Source organism: Dipteris shenzhenensis, chromosome 22 (assembly GCF_047967505.1).
Source record: "Dipteris shenzhenensis isolate YYH24624 ecotype China chromosome 22, Dip_SZ_1.0, whole genome shotgun sequence".
Taxonomy (NCBI): domain Eukaryota; kingdom Viridiplantae; phylum Streptophyta; class Polypodiopsida; order Gleicheniales; family Dipteridaceae; genus Dipteris; species Dipteris shenzhenensis.
In genome coordinates this window covers 46734184-46752612 of record NC_141617.1, presented here as the reverse complement: position 1 = coordinate 46752612, position 18429 = coordinate 46734184, and the positions used below count along the sequence as shown (strand labels likewise).

The following is an 18429-nucleotide window of genomic DNA, read 5'->3' as shown; positions in this document are numbered from 1 at the left end:
TTTTTATAGTTTATAAGCTTGAGAAAAGAGAGGATATAAAGAAAGATTGCTTCACTCTCCACTTGCCCCTATAAGCAATTTAAAAAACATAGAAACGTGGCCTATTAACATGCATACTATGTTGCAACCTAGCATGCTTGGCAAGGGATGGCCTTTATAATTTTGCTACATTTTTTGATACATTACCAAGAATATTTTGTTATGCATTAGCTCTTCACATTGGATAATTTGAAATAGGCTTTACTTATAGGGCCTTATTTGAATTATTATATAAGGCCTCCCTCTATAAAAAATCAAAGTCACTACTGTTCTTGAATATAACATTATGTTCAAGACAAGGCTTGATCCTTCGTCATACTTGTTAAAATGTTATCGTAGTGTGCAATAAGCATGAGACACAATGTGTTGGGAGTGCTATCAAAGTGATTTTTTTTTTAGTGAAAGAGATTATATTATATTAGGCAATAAAGAGGAAAAGTACATAAATGAAGAGGTCCACTACGTAAAACAGGAAGACAAAAACAGAAGATCCAAACAAACCTTCTTTGATAAAGAGAGACCTTAAGTCAGGAGCTTAACCACCACTGTGGAAAAATCTGACTTCTTCGTGCAGAGGCAATACACTCCTACCCTTCTTGAACACCACAGCATTCCAAAACTTCCAAATATGATACATTACCATAGCTCTAGTCAATTGCCAGAGATTGTAGAGAGTATCATTCAACCTTTGCCAGAGATTGTAGAGAGTAACATTCAACCTGCCTTTGTCACCTAGAAGTGCATTTTTCCAAGTTGGCTTAAGTGAAATGGAAGCCGTCTGCAAATTTCGCCTTATCCTCCACTAAATCCCTTTGGTGACCACACTTTCCCAGAAAAGGTGCATCTAAGACTCTTTTTTCTATGTGCATAGGGCACAATGGGGAGACCTTTGGATTCCACTTAGCAATTCTTTCTCAATCCGTCAATTTTCCTATGATCAATCTCCATAGCAAGAAATAAAAATCGAATGAGAAAGTTGCCTTCCACACTCTCTTGAGTCAGTTACTCCATACTGCAATACTATCATAGGAGGTAGATCGTTTCCAGCGGTCAAGAGCTACTATTGTGGCTACTTGCACAACGGCAAAATTCGAAAATGAACAAAGATTCAATGGTTTCTTAGTGTGAATCGAGAATTCCTTGAAGTCTTCAGCACATCTAAAATTGGTGGTGGGTGGCCGATCCTCCTTGATTGTTTCTACAAGGGAGCTCTTCTCAGAGGAGCAATCAAGAGAGGCAAGCTTTCTAGAAGTGCAAAATAAAATACAACCGCCGGGACCGTGCAAACGAACTTCGCGTGGCGGGGATCGGACGGTGAAAAGGGAGAGCTGTTTTGGGATATTTGCGTTAAAATTTGTTTGATATACGCATTTGCCCACCTTGCCTTGAGCCTCCGCCTCCGCCTCCGCCTCCGCCATACCCACTTTCTTCATCTTCCCCTTCCGCTTCTTCATCTTCTTCTTCTCCTCCCCCTCCACCCTAATCCTTCCCTCGCCATTGCTCCTCAGCTCCCCTCCCTCTTTCCCTCCCTCCCTCCCCTGCCTTCCTTCCTTCCTTCCTATCTTCTCGCCTCCCGCCGGCTCAGCTGTATACTCCACCAAAGTGCTCCTACCTCTCCCGGATCTTGTTTCTCTTCTGCTACCGATTAGCTCGATAGGTTTCCCCCCAGAAGTTTCCTCGGCCTTTTTGCACCAACGTTGCCTCGCCCCCAGCACAAGGCTCCCCCCGCCAACCGCTTCTGAACTCTTCCAATCGCTCCTGTGCATGAGGGACATCCTACCCTGGGGTTTTCTGGGAAGGATTGCCAATTCTTTAATCGGCCTACATTGCATTGGCTCGCAGGACGTTTGTTTCCCATCTCGAAGGCAACTGTTCTGCCGAACGTTATCGTGGGGGTTTTAATTCTTGGTACACTCTGGCGGAGCTTTGGATTTTCTCCATCAAGGACATATCGTTCCCACTCGGATGCGACGGGCCGCGTGAATTTCCCTTTTCCCAACGTCGGTTGCTGACAGTTTTTGGTCAGAAACGGCCTTATCAGTCGAAATTAGGGTGTATGCGGGAAGCCTAGGTCGTCTGTGCCTGTGGACGGGATTTATGGGAGTGTGAGATTCCGTCGACATACTGTTCGAGGTAGTGTAAACTCTGCAGCTTTGTGGGGGTTTTAAAACCCCCGTTGCTTACGGGAGGCGAGTCTCTACGCAGGTGGATACAACATCTCGGTCTGGTTCGACTTACGGACATTTACTACGATGGTAAATAGCGGTGATGGAGAGAAGTGAACCCTCTTTGATCCCAGAATGGCTCAAGGGAGGTGGTTTACCGGGACCTCATGTCTCCCAGGCTGGTCTCTATCAAGGTAAGGGCAAATGGATCAAACGCATGCTGTGAATTGTGGCTTTTCGTTCGCATGCTATGCAGTTCTGCTCTGCGTAATGCAGCTTGTCATTAATATTTGTAGGATATATTTGCCTTATTTGGTGTTAAGAATTGTGTTTGTTGTTGTAGATGATGGAGGAAACCCATTTCTTCCCAGGCACAGGACCTCACAGCAGTTGCCTGTAGTCGGAGGAGTTCACGTAGACTATGATTCCCCCGGGAGTTCTGTTTCATCTGCTGGGCCTTTTATCCCATCAACCCGGAGAGGTCCTAGCAGCAGCGGCAGCAGCAGTTCACTTGAGAGAGTGGGTGCTGACAGAGAGGGCTTTACTCAAGGGCGGGCCTACTCTGGCTTCACTCGCAGTGCTTCAATTCGCAGCTATGACACAACAGAACGAGATGGATTTCGGAGTGACTGGGAACGGGAAGTTGATAGAGACTTTCGGCCAAGGGAAAGAGATAGGTCCCTTGGATTTGGGACAGATGAGAGAGAGAGGGACCGCGAGCGGTTAGACAATGGAATGTTGCGGCTTTCTATTGGAGGAACGGCCGGAAAGTATGAGACGGATGTAAAATTGAGACGATCACAGTCTATGGGCCTCTCTAACAGGATTCCAGACAATAATCCTCGCAAAATGATTGAGACTGTCAATATTCCATCTGCAGTACCTTCTGTAAGTGGGGGTTTGGCTACAAGCATGCAGAAGGCTGTTTTTGAACGGAATTTTCCTTCCCTTGGGGCTGATGAGAAACTAGGGTGTCGGCCCATGAGCCCTGGAAATGCTTCTATTGCAAGTCCACGGCCACTTTGGCAGAGTTCTTCCAGGCCAGATTTAGGTCGAGCTACATCACCTGGGTTAACTGGGGGTTATGGTGGTTCCATCTCTACCACAACATCCTCTATCAGTGGAGGAGCTGATTTGTGGAGCTCAGCACTTGCTGAAGTTCCTTCTTCAAATGGCAGTGTACAGAGTAATGGGTTGTCAGTAAACGTTCTCCCCGTTAGCACTGCTGGCCTGATATCTTCCTTTCCAGGGCCTATCTCTGCAGCACCTGTCAATGCCTTGAATATGGCAGAGGCTCTTACTCAAAATCCACTGCGTGTCCGCACACCACCCCAGGTCACCATTGGCTCATATCTCTGAGATTGGTTTAATCCTTGTTCTGCATCAGTTGCTGGTCTTTAAGCTGATCTTTGCAGCCCTTTATTCATTGTCTTGGGACTTCTACTGCTATGTGCAGTTGTCTATTGAAAACCAGAGATTGGAGGAGCTTGCATGGAAACAGTCTCGCCAGCTGATTCCCATGACCCCAACGTTTCCCAAGGCCATGGTATTGTTCTAAGCCTTGGGTGTGAAATTGTTTGTTTGGTTATTCCGGTGCGTTTGTTTGTCTAATCTTTGCATGTTCCGCCCATCCTCCAAGAACTTTCAATGGACTTAAAATTTAGGTTCATGCACAGATTTCAGTCAGGTGGGTGTATTTTGTTTGCAAAGCAGTTGAAACACTCGAGTTATGGCAATTTGGAGTTATGCTTGTTTGCTCCATGGTTTTTGCATCACACATGGCAGATGTGATTTTTTGGGGTTATAGTATATGAGGTTTTATATCTAGTGCAGGAGAGAGAAAGGAAGGAGAAACTTGTTGATTTGTGGACTTGATAATACACTTTCTTCGCTAAAGGTTTCCTGTAGCTTTAATGGCATTGTTCTATTAAAGAATGGAGTGTATTTGCTTGCCCAGAGTGCTCCCTGCATGAAACTGCAGGGATGCAACAGTAAATGGTTCAGGAGCGTAGTTGAAGCCATTTCTAAAGTGTATGCAGTACAGTCGCTTCCTCTTATCATTCTATCTAGTTGGCAGGAGAGCTTCCTAATAATGCGTGTTAGTCATAGGAATATAGCCTTCACTCAAGTTTTGGCATACAAGTATATTTTTTCTCTTTGAAGATTTCCCTGTCCCCCTTTTGGCATTGGTGGTATCGGAACAGAAGGATTGGAAGTATTTTTCTTTGCTTTAGTATCTACCCCTTTAACTAAGAATGAAAATTGAGCAACTAGTTCATTGGTGGTATCGAAACAGAAGGATTGGAAGTTTCTTTTTCTTTGCTTTTGTATCTACACTTTAACTAAGAATGAAAATTGAGCAACTAGTTCATTGAGGGCCACTTTTTGGTTAACGTTCAAATTTAATATATGGAAGCCAATAAGACATCGATAGATCTCTGGAACCTAAATTATCTATTTCACCTGATAGTGGGTACATAATAGGATCACATTGATTCTTGAAGCTTGCTCCCCATCAATCTCTGGAACCCAGATTCTCTATTTCGCCTAATAATGGGTATGTAATAGGATCACATTGATACCTGAAGCTTGTGAATTATTCAACTTGTATAGTTTGCTGCTGTTATTTTTAAAGCATATGGTTGCTTGTTCAAGCTTCAGTTTGGCTTACTTTAATGAATACTTTTTGAGCTAGTGTATATCGGTGATAAAACAATCATGGAATTTTTAATGCGCCTTATTATTCTAGCTTTTAAGAATGAGTATGATTTGTTTTTAAAAAAGTAGTCTCATAAAGTTTTGTAATCTCAAGATTATCCATTCCTGTTAGGAGCTTTTCTTTATTACAAAACAAAGATCCAAGGTGCTTTAGCCTGGACCATGGGCTTGAAGCTTGGATGCTACATAAATGGCGAAGACCAATCCAAGAACATATCAGATACTAGCTAGGGAGGCATTTGGAATGCTCTATCTGCATCCAGTAAAGCCAGACTCCATGGAAGAGCTGTTGTGCTCAAAAGAACAGCCTTTAAGCAACCCTCCTCTCTAAAGGGAAGACATGTATTTCAAGCATGATATCCAGTCTCTTGATAGCTAGAGATAGCCAAAGTCGAGATCAGAACTGGAGCTACAAGTTCAGGGAGTGCAAAATGTATTGAAAGCATGACATCTACTCTAGTTAATGAGATAATCAAAGTCAAGATCAGAACTCCAGCTACGAGCTTGATGACTTTGTACACTTCATACTTTCTTATGTATGCTTAGGTGCAAAGTCATGACAAAGTAAGAAAAGAAGAAGTCGTGAGAAGCATACCTCAAACTACTTGACCTTACTAGAGACTTCCTTTAAGAAGTGATATTTCATAAAGTCTATGTCTTGGTGCTATGGGACATCAAGGTTTACCGTTGGAGTCATCATTAGTTGCATGATGACTCATGAGAATGTTACATCCTTAGTGTATGTAACCTGTGTCTAACCAAGGGTTGGCATATACATACCTAAGGTTGAGACTTGGAGCTTTAGACATCTCTTCATCTCTGTCACCAGCTTCCATCATCTTCTCTCCCAGGCGCATGCTTCTGCTCCCTTTCTGCTATCCTTTCCCCAATTGCATGCTCTTGTTCTGGGAGACTGTCTGGACTGCATCGTGAAGTTTTCAAACTGCCAGTATCTGAATCGTTGCTGTTTGGAGCTATCTGGAGGTACCAGTCTTTAATTCTTTGCTTCAGAGGGCTTCAGTTTGCAGCCGCACCTGTCAGGAGGAGTTTGCCACTATTTCGCATTAGTTTGGGACTGTTTTGCTGAGGATTTCAGCATCCTGTTACTAGCCTAGACCAGCCAGGGGTAGCAGACAGTGTTCTCCTTGATCAGAAGAGCCAACCTTTGCAATTGCAATTTTCAGCCAGGCGATGTTCTTGGTGTCTTTCAGTTATTGCTTTTGTCCAGAGATCTTGCCAGATGCCCAGAGACAGTTAGGGTTTTCTGTCCTTCAGTTCGCAGTTTAACTGTGCAGTTGTGAGTGGTTGTTCTTGATGTCCTACTCTGGATTGCTAGGGTTTTGCACAAGGTTTCTGTTATTCAGTGATTGATCTATCAGATATTGGCTAGGCTTTGGCTCTGTAGTAAAATTGATCTCTCTGATAAATTAAAGAAATACCGCAAGGGGACCCACGTTTTGGGGCCAATACGGGGTCGGGTGTGACCTCGAGGCATCTAGCTCTGGGATTGTTGGTTCAAAGTTTCTTTCTTGCAAATCTGAATTTTCTAAGTGGCTGTAATTTCTCTTAATTGCTCAGTAATTGCATCTACCACCCTTTGGGGATTCCGAATGCCAGTGACACTTCATCCTATGGGGTTGCTTCAAGTGGTATCACAGCACACTTTTAGCAATTATCAGAGCTGCCCTAGATGTCCTTTGAAGTCCCAAAACCAGCTCGTAAGACAGTCATGATAGATCTGTCCAAGAGTGCGATTAGAGAGAGATTGGGTGCGTGGAGGCCAGTAGAAGGGCTGCGTGGAGATCTGGAAGTTGGAACTGTAAGGGAGTTGGAGCGGGGCGCCTGGAACTACATTGGGAGCTGTCCTGGAACAAATGGCAATATGGGAAGGAGAGCCTTTCCTGTTCATTTAAACCTGTTGGGAAAGCATTGCCTTTTTGCCCCTTCTAACCACTTGCCCCTAGGAATTAATTTACAACCTTGGCCCTTGGCCCTAGAAATTAATTCACAATATTGGCCCTTGGCCCTAGGCATTAATACACAAAGTTAGCTTTTTTTACCACTCTAGGGCTTAGGCTATCACACGTAAAACCCTAATAATTAAATTATCAGAATCTCACGCCCCTGTGACATACCTCCCTCTTGGAAACCCAACAAATGGCCCCATTTGCTGTCCAAGTGAAATCTAGTGGTAAAAAGAACAACAGATGTTTGGAATAAACATCAAACATCTGTGGGTCCAAAAGAGAGATGTGTCCGAATAGAAATAATAGATAACAACAGATACATATGATATGGTAGAGGTGCACATAACCAATCATACATAAACAATCATGCCAAAAATCTTAAGGCATTTCTGATAGTAACTAGTACACCAATCATAGGCCCCACAGTAGAAATACTGTCAACAACCAGTACCTCGGGTGAGACATAAAAGTTTCACCAAGCGACCTCATGACATTAGATGAGCTGTCTGAACTAAGGGAGGGGAAGCGCTACCTCCCTCCGGAGCATCGGACAATGCTCCAAGACTTGTGCTCTGCTGAACCTGAGGGAGCCCGAAGAGAGTCGACTCCAACAGGTAGAGCTGCAAAACTGTAGGGTATACTGCCAGTGCACCCTCTTCCATCCACATCGCATGCAACGCTGAATAGTTGCGAAACTTAACAAGGTAGCGGCGGAAAACTCTATTGAAACCGGCTTTCAGTTTCCTAAAGGGCAGTAGACCATAACTTGCATTGCATATTCATTATTCACAGCCTCATTGCATCATTTTTAACCACTTAACTTAAACAACACCACTTAGAAACAATTTGAGAAATAACTGGATGGAGGCTAGAGTGCCCTTGCTCAATGGAACCAAGTACAAGACACCACACTGGCCCCAAACACTTGGCGCCCCTTCCGGTATTTATTTATTTCTTTAGGAACATACAAGGGCTCTCCCTTGTGCTCTGCCCCATGGGCAATTCCACTGTCCAAGCCAAAAACCTTGGCTATAACCTGTGTTCCATCCTAGTGCACACACTAGCACCCAAGTGCCAAGGCAAAGCTAAGGCATTCACCTTTGTCCATGACCAACTGTAAAGGTATCCAAGCATTCCACAAAGACTGTAACCAACTGCTAATGACCAGGCATCCATACACTTCCCAAAATGCTCAACCCGCCTCAAGGTTTCCAAAATGCCCCTCGGGCACTCTCCCAGGCACACCCTCTGTATCTGAGTGTCTGCTTAAGCCTGTAAGGTCTAGAGGAAGCTCCGAACAACAAATGGAGCCACAACAAGCTTCCAAAAATCACCAAATGCAATCACATGAAAGGGATAGTGACAAGAGGACTCAAACCAGCTTCATACAACTTCAATCCAGCTCGAGAACAGCACCGAGGAACTCCAATCCAGTTCAGGAAAACCTCCATGGGCAACAGATCCAATGTGGAGGCTAACAGGAGGAAATGGCAGCTTGGAGAGGGGAGGGAAGAGAGAGATAGTGGGCTGGAATCAGAGAGGGGGAAAGAGCAGGAGGATCACGGGCAGGAGAGGAAAGTGATCAGCCAGCAACCTTGGGAGTTGTACACTCACAGCCAGCCTCGATCTATGTGCAAAGCAGTCATAAAAGCCCCGTACAGCTAATCTTGGGAGGCATGCCTGCAGCAAAAGACAACCGTACAAATGCACAAATGCCCCACCAGCAGCCTGTACAGCAGTACGGCTGCTTCAAGTCACCAACAGCAGGTCCGTACAGCCGTACGATGACCTCGAGGAGCGTGCAGTAGCCGTACAACCTGCAGCGTGCATAGGAGTCCGTACAGCCAGCAGTAAAGACCCCGTACAACAGCGTTGAAAGGACCGTACAGCAGGTACATACTCCTTCAATGCAGTTCCTGCAGTCCGTACAGCCGTACGGACTGCCTCGAGATGGGTTCAGGCCGAGAAATGCAAGGAGTCAAGTCTTCCTTGGAATCCGTACGGCGTGCCCCTTCACCTCGGGATGCATGAAGAATGAATAATCCCATAGAAAACGTACCTTAGCCTTGGAAGGAGAAGAAGAGGGTAGGGAATGCCACGTGGCTCCCTCATTAAAGCTCTAACCCTTGCAAACCAATGAAACATTGGTTTTCTTGGGCCTAACTTCTTTAAGACCCCTCTAAACCTTGCCTTGCTCCTAACAAGTAGGCCTAGTGTGTGCACCTAGCGACTTCTGGGAAGCGTCACTTTCCCTGGGCTAGCCCCCTAAGCCAAAGTTAGTCACGGTTCATAACTTCACGTCCCCGTGGCATACCCTCCTCTTGAAACAACAAAGTATCAAATTTGCTGCTATAAACATAAACCAGTAGCAATGATGATATGGTCTAGGAGAGCGCGCAAGTCCATCCATATATCAATGCATCATTCGTGTGGAGTGACTAGTACACTCATCATAGAAGTCCCGTAGCAGATGTATTGTCAGCAAACAATACTTCGGGTGAGACATACAGTGTCACCAAGCGACTTCTAGATACCGTGAGCCTGTCTGTTGACAAGGGGGTGGAGGAACTACCCCCCTCTTGAGCATCAGGCAATGCTCCAGACCTACGCTCTGCTGAGCCTGAAGGAGCTACAACCGAAGTCAGCTCAAAGCACAACGGGTGGACTACACCACTCTGAGTGAAATCTGCTAGTTCACTCGCCTCCAAAAACTTGAACCACACACACATGGCAATAATGGATCCTAGGAACGTAGATCCCGGTACTCCATATCCTTGTAGACTTGCATCACCGCAAGCTGAATCGGTTCAGTCAATCTATGCTAGACTTGGATCCTTGCCTCATGGTTCAAATAAAAAACCAGCAGGCATGTACTAAATAGATTTATTGCTCAAGCCATGCCGGGCAACAAGAGCATCCAAAACAGGCATGTGATACATGGATGTGCTGCTGTAGCCATGCCGGGCGACAAGAGCAATCCAACAGGCATGTACTAAATAGATTTACTGCTCAAGCCATGCCGGGCAACAAGAGCATCCAAAACAGGCATGTGATACATGGATGTGCTGCTGTAGCCATGCCGGGCAACAAGAGCAATCCAACAGTAGCAAGGAATACTTATTCTGCAATTTACCATTCAGCCTAGAAGAGGAGATTCTCCATCTTCTGACTGATACAAAAATCAACAAAACTAGCAGGGAAGAACAATCCTGCAAATTACCATGCAAAACTAGCCGGGAATAAACATCTTGCTGCTTACCTTTGAATCCTGGAGTCATCCCTTGCATGAGAGCATAGGCTGTAGTAGCATTCTCAATCAGCTGAGAGATGTTGGAGACCTTTTTCTTGGTGCAATAGTCATGAAGCTTCTTTGGCAGCCCACAACAATACTTTTCCACCTGCTCATACAATGATACGGTCCTATACGAGCTGACTGGCAATAAGGCCTCCAGAACTTTTTGTTATACTCTTCAAGATTCTTACAGTTTGCGGCATCCAGCTTATGCCATGCTGTCATTATGTCCACTTCAAAAGTGGTGGTGAGCCAAGCAGATGAGAAAACTGCTTGAACTCAATCCAAGTGTTAGGGGCTTCTACCTCTAATCTTGTTTCCGAATGTGCCACAATCTGCTCTGTTATCAGAATTTCATCCTCTTCTTCAACTTTAGGTTGTTCCTCATGAGGCAAGTCCTCTGGCACATCATCGTGGAACGGCTTCAATAGACTAATATGGATAAAGGCTTTATGGATCTTCCAATGATCCGGTAGCTTCAGCCTGTAAGCTACGTCACTTATCTTCTTCGAAACCTGGAAAGGCCTATAGTAACACATATTCAATTTGACGTGCAACTTTTCCTTATGGTAGGACATCTTCTCCCAGTTCTAGTGATGCCCTATGGGCCCTGGTATGTGCCTTGTAGGCATAGGTATAGGCACTTAGTTTATTTTGTGCCTTTCATGCTACATAGGACACTTAGTCCTATGTGACACCTAGGACACTTAGTCCTAGGGTCTAGGTACAAGTACTATGTACTTTTCTTTACACTATACTAGTTGACGTGACGGCTGCCATCTTCGACTCTTTGTACCTTGCACTCTCTCTTTCGTTTAACGATCCTACAGTGGTATTAGAGCCACGTTTTGACTTGTCTGTTGTCTTGGACTTGCACCAGCTCCCCTTAGCCTACCTGCTCCTCCATTCGTACAAACGCCCGTACACACAGCCGCACAGATCGTATTTGCTTAGTACTACGTTTCGTACCCGCTTCATACATGCGTTGTCGTACAACCACGTACATTGGATTCTGTACTGTGCTCTGTACCATTTCGTACTTGCCCCCTACATGCATCTGTACATCGTACTCGCTACGTATCCATTCCGTACATCGTATGTGCTCCGTACATTGTTTAGTACAGCAGACGTACCTACGGTGTACAGCTTCCATACAGTCGTACACGCTGCTCCGTACTGTGTTTCATACAGTCACGTACATGCTGTGTCCGTACAGCTCGTACCTTACAGGACACACTCAAAATTTGGGGCTTTTGAAGGCCTTTGCTGTCCTTACCTTCCTTTTACTGTTTGAAGTCTTATAAAGTTATTTCAACAGTTTGGAAAGCCTACCTCTTGAGGTCTATACATTGGGACAGTTGCACTTTTGCAGTCACCTTGTGGACAACAAGTCCTAATTTTGCAGTTGCAAGCCTTGAGGCTACCTTTTGGGATTTGGTATGCAATTTCTTTTTGATTGCAGTACATTGAGTCACTTTTGCAGGACATTGAGTCAGATTTTTAGACATTGAGTCTTTTCTGCAGGACATTGAGTCAGATTATCATACATTGGGTCACATTTGCAAAAGTCTTAGCTAAATTTGGGGCTTTTCTGCATTTGCCCTCTTTTTGGCCTATTTGCCCTTATTAAATTTGGGGCTTTTGCCAGATTTGCTGTTTTTTGCAGTGAACATTGCCTGACATAGTCACATTTGGGTCAAATCTGCATTTGCCCTTTGATTTGGGTTGTAAATTTGCAGATATTTGCTGTCATTTTTGGACAGTCAGCTCTTTGCAATGATAGCCTTGAGGCTTTTGGGTTTTCAGGTCTTTTTCAGGGTATCACATTTGCAATGGTTGGGAACAATCATGATCTATTTGGCATTCTTCGTGAAGATGATAAGTTGGATGGCACCAACTATCCGATGTGGTCTTATCTCATGAAACATATTCTTGTTGCACGGCATTTCTAGAATATTGTTTCTGGGGTTGATATGAGGCCAGTCAATGCTACAGTGGTTGCCTCTACTGCTGGTCCCTCTGCAAGGGGTACTCCTCCTGATGCCTTATCTTCTAGCACCTCTACTGCTGCTCGCCCAACTCAGGAACAATCAAGATGGGATGCAAGAGATGCAAATGCACATTCCTGTATTGCTTTATCATGCAAGAGAATCATTATTCCACACATCCGGTCTTGCAGGACAGCAAAGGATGCTTGGGACAAATTGGCTTCTCTTTATCAGATTCGCAATGAGGCACGTGCCGCATTTTTAAGAAGAAAGTTGCAGGAAGTTAGTATGAATGAAGGTGATTCTATGGATGCATATCTGATAAAGGTGAAGGATCTCATGGAACAACTTGCCAATATTGATGAGGTGGTGCCAAATTCTCAGCTTGTCAGTACCACATTGAATGGATTGCCAGATTCATATCAAGGGTTTGCTACAACCCTTCGGTTAGTGGCCATGGGTAAGCCAGACCACTACTCTTTTGATCAGCTAGTTACTTTGCTTTTGTAGGAAGAGCAAAGTCGTGCTAATAGACAAGCCATTATTCCTGATCATGCATTTGCTTCATAGCAGATAGGAAGAGGCAAGGCTTCCAAGCCTATGGGCAAGCCTATATGTGCGCATAGAAGTGGCAATTCCTCCAATGCATCTAAAAATATAGTAGATAAGTCAAAGAAGAAAAGATGCAACTATTGTCGCAAGCCTGGACATGACATTTCAGAATGCAGGAAGCGCATTGCTTTGGAGAAAAAGAGAGTAGGATTGACAGTTAATGCCTCACATGCAATTGAATCCCACGAGCCAACAGATGCTTCACATGCACATGCTCTTCAGGATGATTGGGCATGGGCTGTCCATTGTTCATTTGATCCCTCCAAAGTTGATGCACTCTTTATTGCTAATGATGCTTAGTCTTGGTATTTTGATAGTGGTGCTTCCAAGCACGTCACATCTTGCAGGCAGTTGTTTCATTCTTTAGCCGATGCACCTCGAGGGGGGACTGTCACATGTGCTAATAATGCTTCCTATGCTGTAAAAGGAATTGGAGATGTGCAGCTCACATCCATTTCAAACCATCCTGTCACTTTGACAAATGTTCTTTTTGTGCCTGGAATTGAAGTCAACTTGATTTCAATTTCTGCAATTGCCACTTCAGGATTCAAAGTGATTTTTGATGGATACAGACGCCTAGTATATGATCTTCGTGATGACAATGCCATAGTTCTCATTGGCACTTTGCAAAAGGGACTGTATCACCTTGATCATCACTTAGCTGCACTTTCTATTGAAGCATTTGCTATTTCAGATTCACAGCTTGCTGAAACTCATCTTTGGCATGAGAGAATGGGTCATCTCAATTATAGAGCTCTTGCAAAGCTACATTCACAGCAGATGGCTAATGATGTACCTCAAACTTACACAGTTTCCAAACATGTGTGTGAGGGTTGTCTTTTGGGTAAGATGCATCGGTTTCCTTTTCAAAAGAATTGTCCAAAATTCTCACAAAGGAAATTGCAGCTAGTACATGTGTGGCCCAATGAAGACAACTTCCATTGGAGGGTACAAATATTTCATGACTCTCATTGATGACTTCACAAGATATTGCTGGGTATATGCTTTAAAAGCTAAATCTGAAGTGTTCTCATGCTTTTAGAGGTGGCTAAATCTGAATACCAGGGCCCATAGGGCATCACTAGAATCAGGATGCAAGCTTGTCACCCTCAACACAGATAGGGGGGGAGAGTATATGTCAAAGGAGTTTGATGCATTTTTGTCTTCACAGGGCATTGTTCACTCATGCACTACTCCTTACACTCCTCAGCATAATCCTGTTCCTGAAAGGAAAAACAGGTCTACTATGGAGATGGCCAGATGCATGCTTAAGGCCAAGTCTTTGCCCAATAAATTTTGGCTTGATGCAGTGATGTGTGCCAACTATGTGCTGAATAGATCACCTACAAGGGCATTGAAGACTGTTACACCTTATGAAGCATGGAAAGGCAGGAAGCCTTCACTTTCACATATGAGAGTTTTTGGGTCTCTTGCATATGTTCATGTACCATCTCAGCTGAGACATAAGCTTGGTGACAAGGCAATTAAATGCATATTTATTGGTTACAGCCAGGAGAGCAGAGGTTATACCAACCAAATACTGGGAAGATTATTGTCAGTAGAGATGTCATCTTTGCTGAACATTCGTCTTCTCCTCTTGTGGACTACAAAGCTAAGCCAGAAGTTGACATGTTTGATGCCTTTGAATCTTGGTTACCTCTGCCATCCTCAGAAGAGGACTTTGACCAGCAACATGAGCCTCCTGCAAGCCCTTCAACCAGCAATGATCAGCCAGTACCCCATGCTGATTTGCAGATTTCTCTTCCAGCACAAAATGATCCCACTATTCATGATGCAGTGATTGAAGAAAGAGCTGTCAATAGACAGCAAAGGCAAGTTCCCAAATGGCTTCTTGATACATTGAGGGACAGCAAACAAGATCAGCCTTTTGCTGCCCGGACAAGATGAGGGAATAGACAGATGCATGGTCACTTTCTTGAGTTTGCACTCCTTGCTACAGCTTGCAATGAAGAGCCTTTGTGCCATAAAGATGCTTTTGACAGCAAAGAGTGGATGGATGCAATGAGAGTTGAGTTACAATCCATTGCCAAAAATGACACATGGGAATTAGTAGATCTCCCTCCCGGCAAGCATGCCATTGGCAGGCGGTGGGTCTACAAATTAAAAAGAAAATCTGATGGCAGTATAGATTGACACAAAGCCTGTCTTGTTGCAAAAGGGTATGCCCAACAACAAGGCATTGACTTTGAGGAGACATTTGCTGTCACATTTAGGATTACTACCATTAGATGTGTCATTGCCATTGCAGCCCATCACCATTGGCAAGTGCACCAACTTGACATCAAGACTGCTTTTCTTCATGGGGATCTGCAGGAAGAAGTCTATGTCACACAACCTTCTGGCTTTGAGGTTGTTAATTCTGAAAACAAGGTATGCCGGCTTAGAAAAGCCCTTTATGGTTTGAAGCAGGCACCCAGGGCATGGTATGCCAAAATTCATGCACACTTACTATCCCTTGGTTTTCAGAATAGCCCCACAGAACCCACTCTTTATGTTCGTGGGAGTGGATCTGATTTTTAGTGCTGATTTTATATGTGGATGATATGCTCATCACGGGCCTAGATACTCAGCATATTGCAGCTTTCAAGACTGATTTGCAGCAGATTTTTGAAATGTCAGACATGGGACAGCTCCACTATTATTTGGGCATTCAGTTTGCTCATGTTGAGGGGGGTATCATGATGTCTCAGTCCAAGTATATTGGACAGCTCCTCGATCGTTTTCAGTTCGAGGATTGCAAGCCAATCTCTACTCCAGTGGACCCTGGCTTCAAATTCTTAGCTCATGATGGGAGCCCACCATGTGATATCACTCTTTATCTGTAGGCTGTTGGATGCCTTATTTATTTATGTCACACCAGACCTGACTTACAATATGTAGTATCTCAGCTCAGCAGATTCATGCACATGCCCAGCTCACAGCATTGGCAGGCAGTGAAGAGAGTTTTCAGATATCTCAAAGGCACTCAGAATTTAGCCCTCTTCTATGGTGATTAGGGCTCACTTACCATGCATGCTTACATGGATAGTGACTGGGCAGGATGTTTCGACACCAAAGTGTCACATACTGGCAATTGTTTTTTGCTTGGCAATTCATGTATCTCTTGGCTTAGCAAGAAGCAACCAACAGTTGCCACATCTAGGTGTGAGGCTGAGTACAGGGCAGCTTTCACCGCTACAGTAGAGTGTGTTTGGCTTCGACAATTACTTACAGATCTTGGTATTCGCCAGACATCCTCCACTATGGTCTACACTGACAGTCAGAGTGCTTTGGCCATTGTGCATAACCTAGTGTTTCATGCCCGTACCAAGCATATTGAAGCTCACTATCATTATGTTCGAGAGCGGTTGTCAGCATGAGACATAGAGTTGTCCTATCTTCCTACAGAGGACAACATAGCAGATCTGTTTACAAAGGCACTTCCTCGTCCCAAGTTCGAAGTCTTCCGCCAGGCTTTACACTTGGTTCCCTTTGTTACATGATCTGACATACCTTGTACATTCATAGGTGGCTATATCCTTTTGGATGAACATGTGCCACCATGATCAGAAAGTACCAGGTATTCTGAGACGTTTCCAGAATACTTCAGCCCATACCATGGAGGGGGGTTTGTAGGACATCTTCTCCCAGTTCTAGTGATGCCTTATGGGCCCTGGTATGTGCCTTGTAGGCATAGGTATAGGCACTTAGTTTATTTTGTGCCTTTTATGCCACATAGGACACTTAGTCCTATGTGACACCTAGGACACTTAGTCCTAGGGTCTAGGTACAAGTACTTTTCTTTACACTATACTAGTTGACGTGACGGCTACTATCTTCGACTCTTTGTACCTTGCACTCTCTCTCTTTTGTTTAACGATCCTACACTTATACTTCTTGTTCCGAAGTCTCGCTCTATGGAAGCGCAACGGAACCCAATCACCTTCCTTGAAGACCAACTCTTGCCTATGGTGATCAACTGCTCTCTTTTGCTTCTTTTGAGTCTTGTGAAGAGCTATCTTGACTTTCTTGTAAGCCTCATCCAAACTTTCCACATACCTGTCTGCGTCAAAGATCTTATCTTTAGTATGCAAAATGGGTGGAACTTTTCTAGCACCTTATACAATCTCGAAAGGTGCTTTACCGGTTGCACTATGAAGAGTATTTTTAAAGGCGAACTCCACAAGTGGCAGATAGTGCTCCCATTTTGCCTTATGCTCTGAAACATAGCACTTCAAAAGATCTAGAACTGTATCATTACCTTTCTCTGACTCACCGTCAGTCTGTGGATGAAAGGAGGATGAGAGCTTAAGAGTTGTACCGACATTCTCGAAAAGCCCTCTCTAGAAAAGACTCATCATCCGTGGATCCTTGTCACTAACAGTGGACTGTGGCATACCATGTAACCGAAAGATATTGCCTAGGAACAATTTTGTCATCTCCCCAGTGGAAATTTTCTTCCTCATCGGAATAAAGTGGGCTTGCTTGCTAAACCTGCAAATAATGGTCCAAATCCCATCATGACCAGATGGTGTACGAGGAAGATCAAAGACAAAGTCCATAGCAATACTTTGCCAAGGTCTATCAGGAATGGGCAACGGCTGTAACAATCTTGGTGTCTTCTGCATGCCATACTTAACCTTCTGGCAGACGATGCATGTCCAACAAATGCCTCCACATCTCATCTTAAAGCTGGCTAGTAAAAGAAATGCTTAACAGCCTTCATCGTGGCCTCAATACCTCTGTGGCCTACATACGGTGGAGCATGACTTTTTGTAAGGATCTTCGGCCTCAACTGCTTCGTGACTCAAACACAACCATGCATCAAAAGATAACCTTCGTTGAGAGTAAAATGATCATGCTTCTGTCCATCAATGAGCTGGTCAAATATCCTTGCGAAATCATCATCCTGTACATATTGTTTCGTCATAGCATCCAACTCACTATGATAAGCAATAGTTACTGTTGAGACTTGAGGCTTCTTGGAAACCGCATCAGGCATTGGTTTCCTAGATAAGGCATTAGCTACCACATTCTTCTTGTCTGGTACACGAACAATGTGAAAATGGAACATAGACAAGAAGTTTGCCCACATATGCTTCTGATAACTTCCTCTGAGTAAGGAAGTAGCGGAAGGAAGAATGATCTGTCTGTACATGAAAATCAGCACCAAGTCCCCATCCACCCCCCTACTATGTACTTTTTGATGTGACATCTAATCCTATCGACTCCCACCTCCATCGAATAGCTACAACAAGACCAAAGGAACACCATCGTATATCTGTTGAAGAAGCTAGATGTCATCCTTTCCATTTAACAGCATATGGAATGCCTCGACGTGATGTAGCTTCTAGCAGGCTCTCCCAAATCAACGAAGGTCTTCTGCTGTCAGTCTTCCGTCCGTTGAGCATGTGAGGGTCTTTTGTCTGTTGAGCCTGTTAGGGTCTTTTGTCCGCTGAGCCACGTGAGCCCAATTGCCTTCTGTCTGCTGCCCTTCCCCTTCTGGTTTCCTTCTGTTCGTTGCCGTTCGTGATTCCATATGTGATTGTGAAGCCGTTTGCTCCTGTGGTTGCTGCTCATCCACGCCACGCCACGCCCTCTAGCCCGTCGCGGGTTGCTTGCCCTTGCAACGCTTTTGTCGCCGCCCA

The 18429-nt window shown here is 44.4% G+C and overlaps 1 protein-coding gene across 2 annotated transcripts in view; it reads left to right on the top strand.

Annotated features, from left to right (window-relative positions):
* The first annotated feature begins 1334 nt into the window (after positions 1-1334).
* LOC147888185 (uncharacterized) overlaps positions 1335-18429 on the top strand; it is a 47128-nt gene continuing 30033 nt past the window's right edge. Inside the window, exons 1-3 of one of the 2 annotated variants that reach the window (XM_087393329.1) lie at positions 1335-2398; positions 2548-3539; positions 3661-3750. In XM_087393329.1, the coding sequence (XP_087249455.1) occupies positions 2308-2398; positions 2548-3539; positions 3661-3750 (1173 nt within the window). In that variant the 5' untranslated portion in view covers positions 1335-2307. The remainder of the gene's footprint in view (positions 2399-2547; positions 3540-3660; positions 3751-18429) is intronic. The other variant, XM_087393328.1, reaches the window with a different exon arrangement.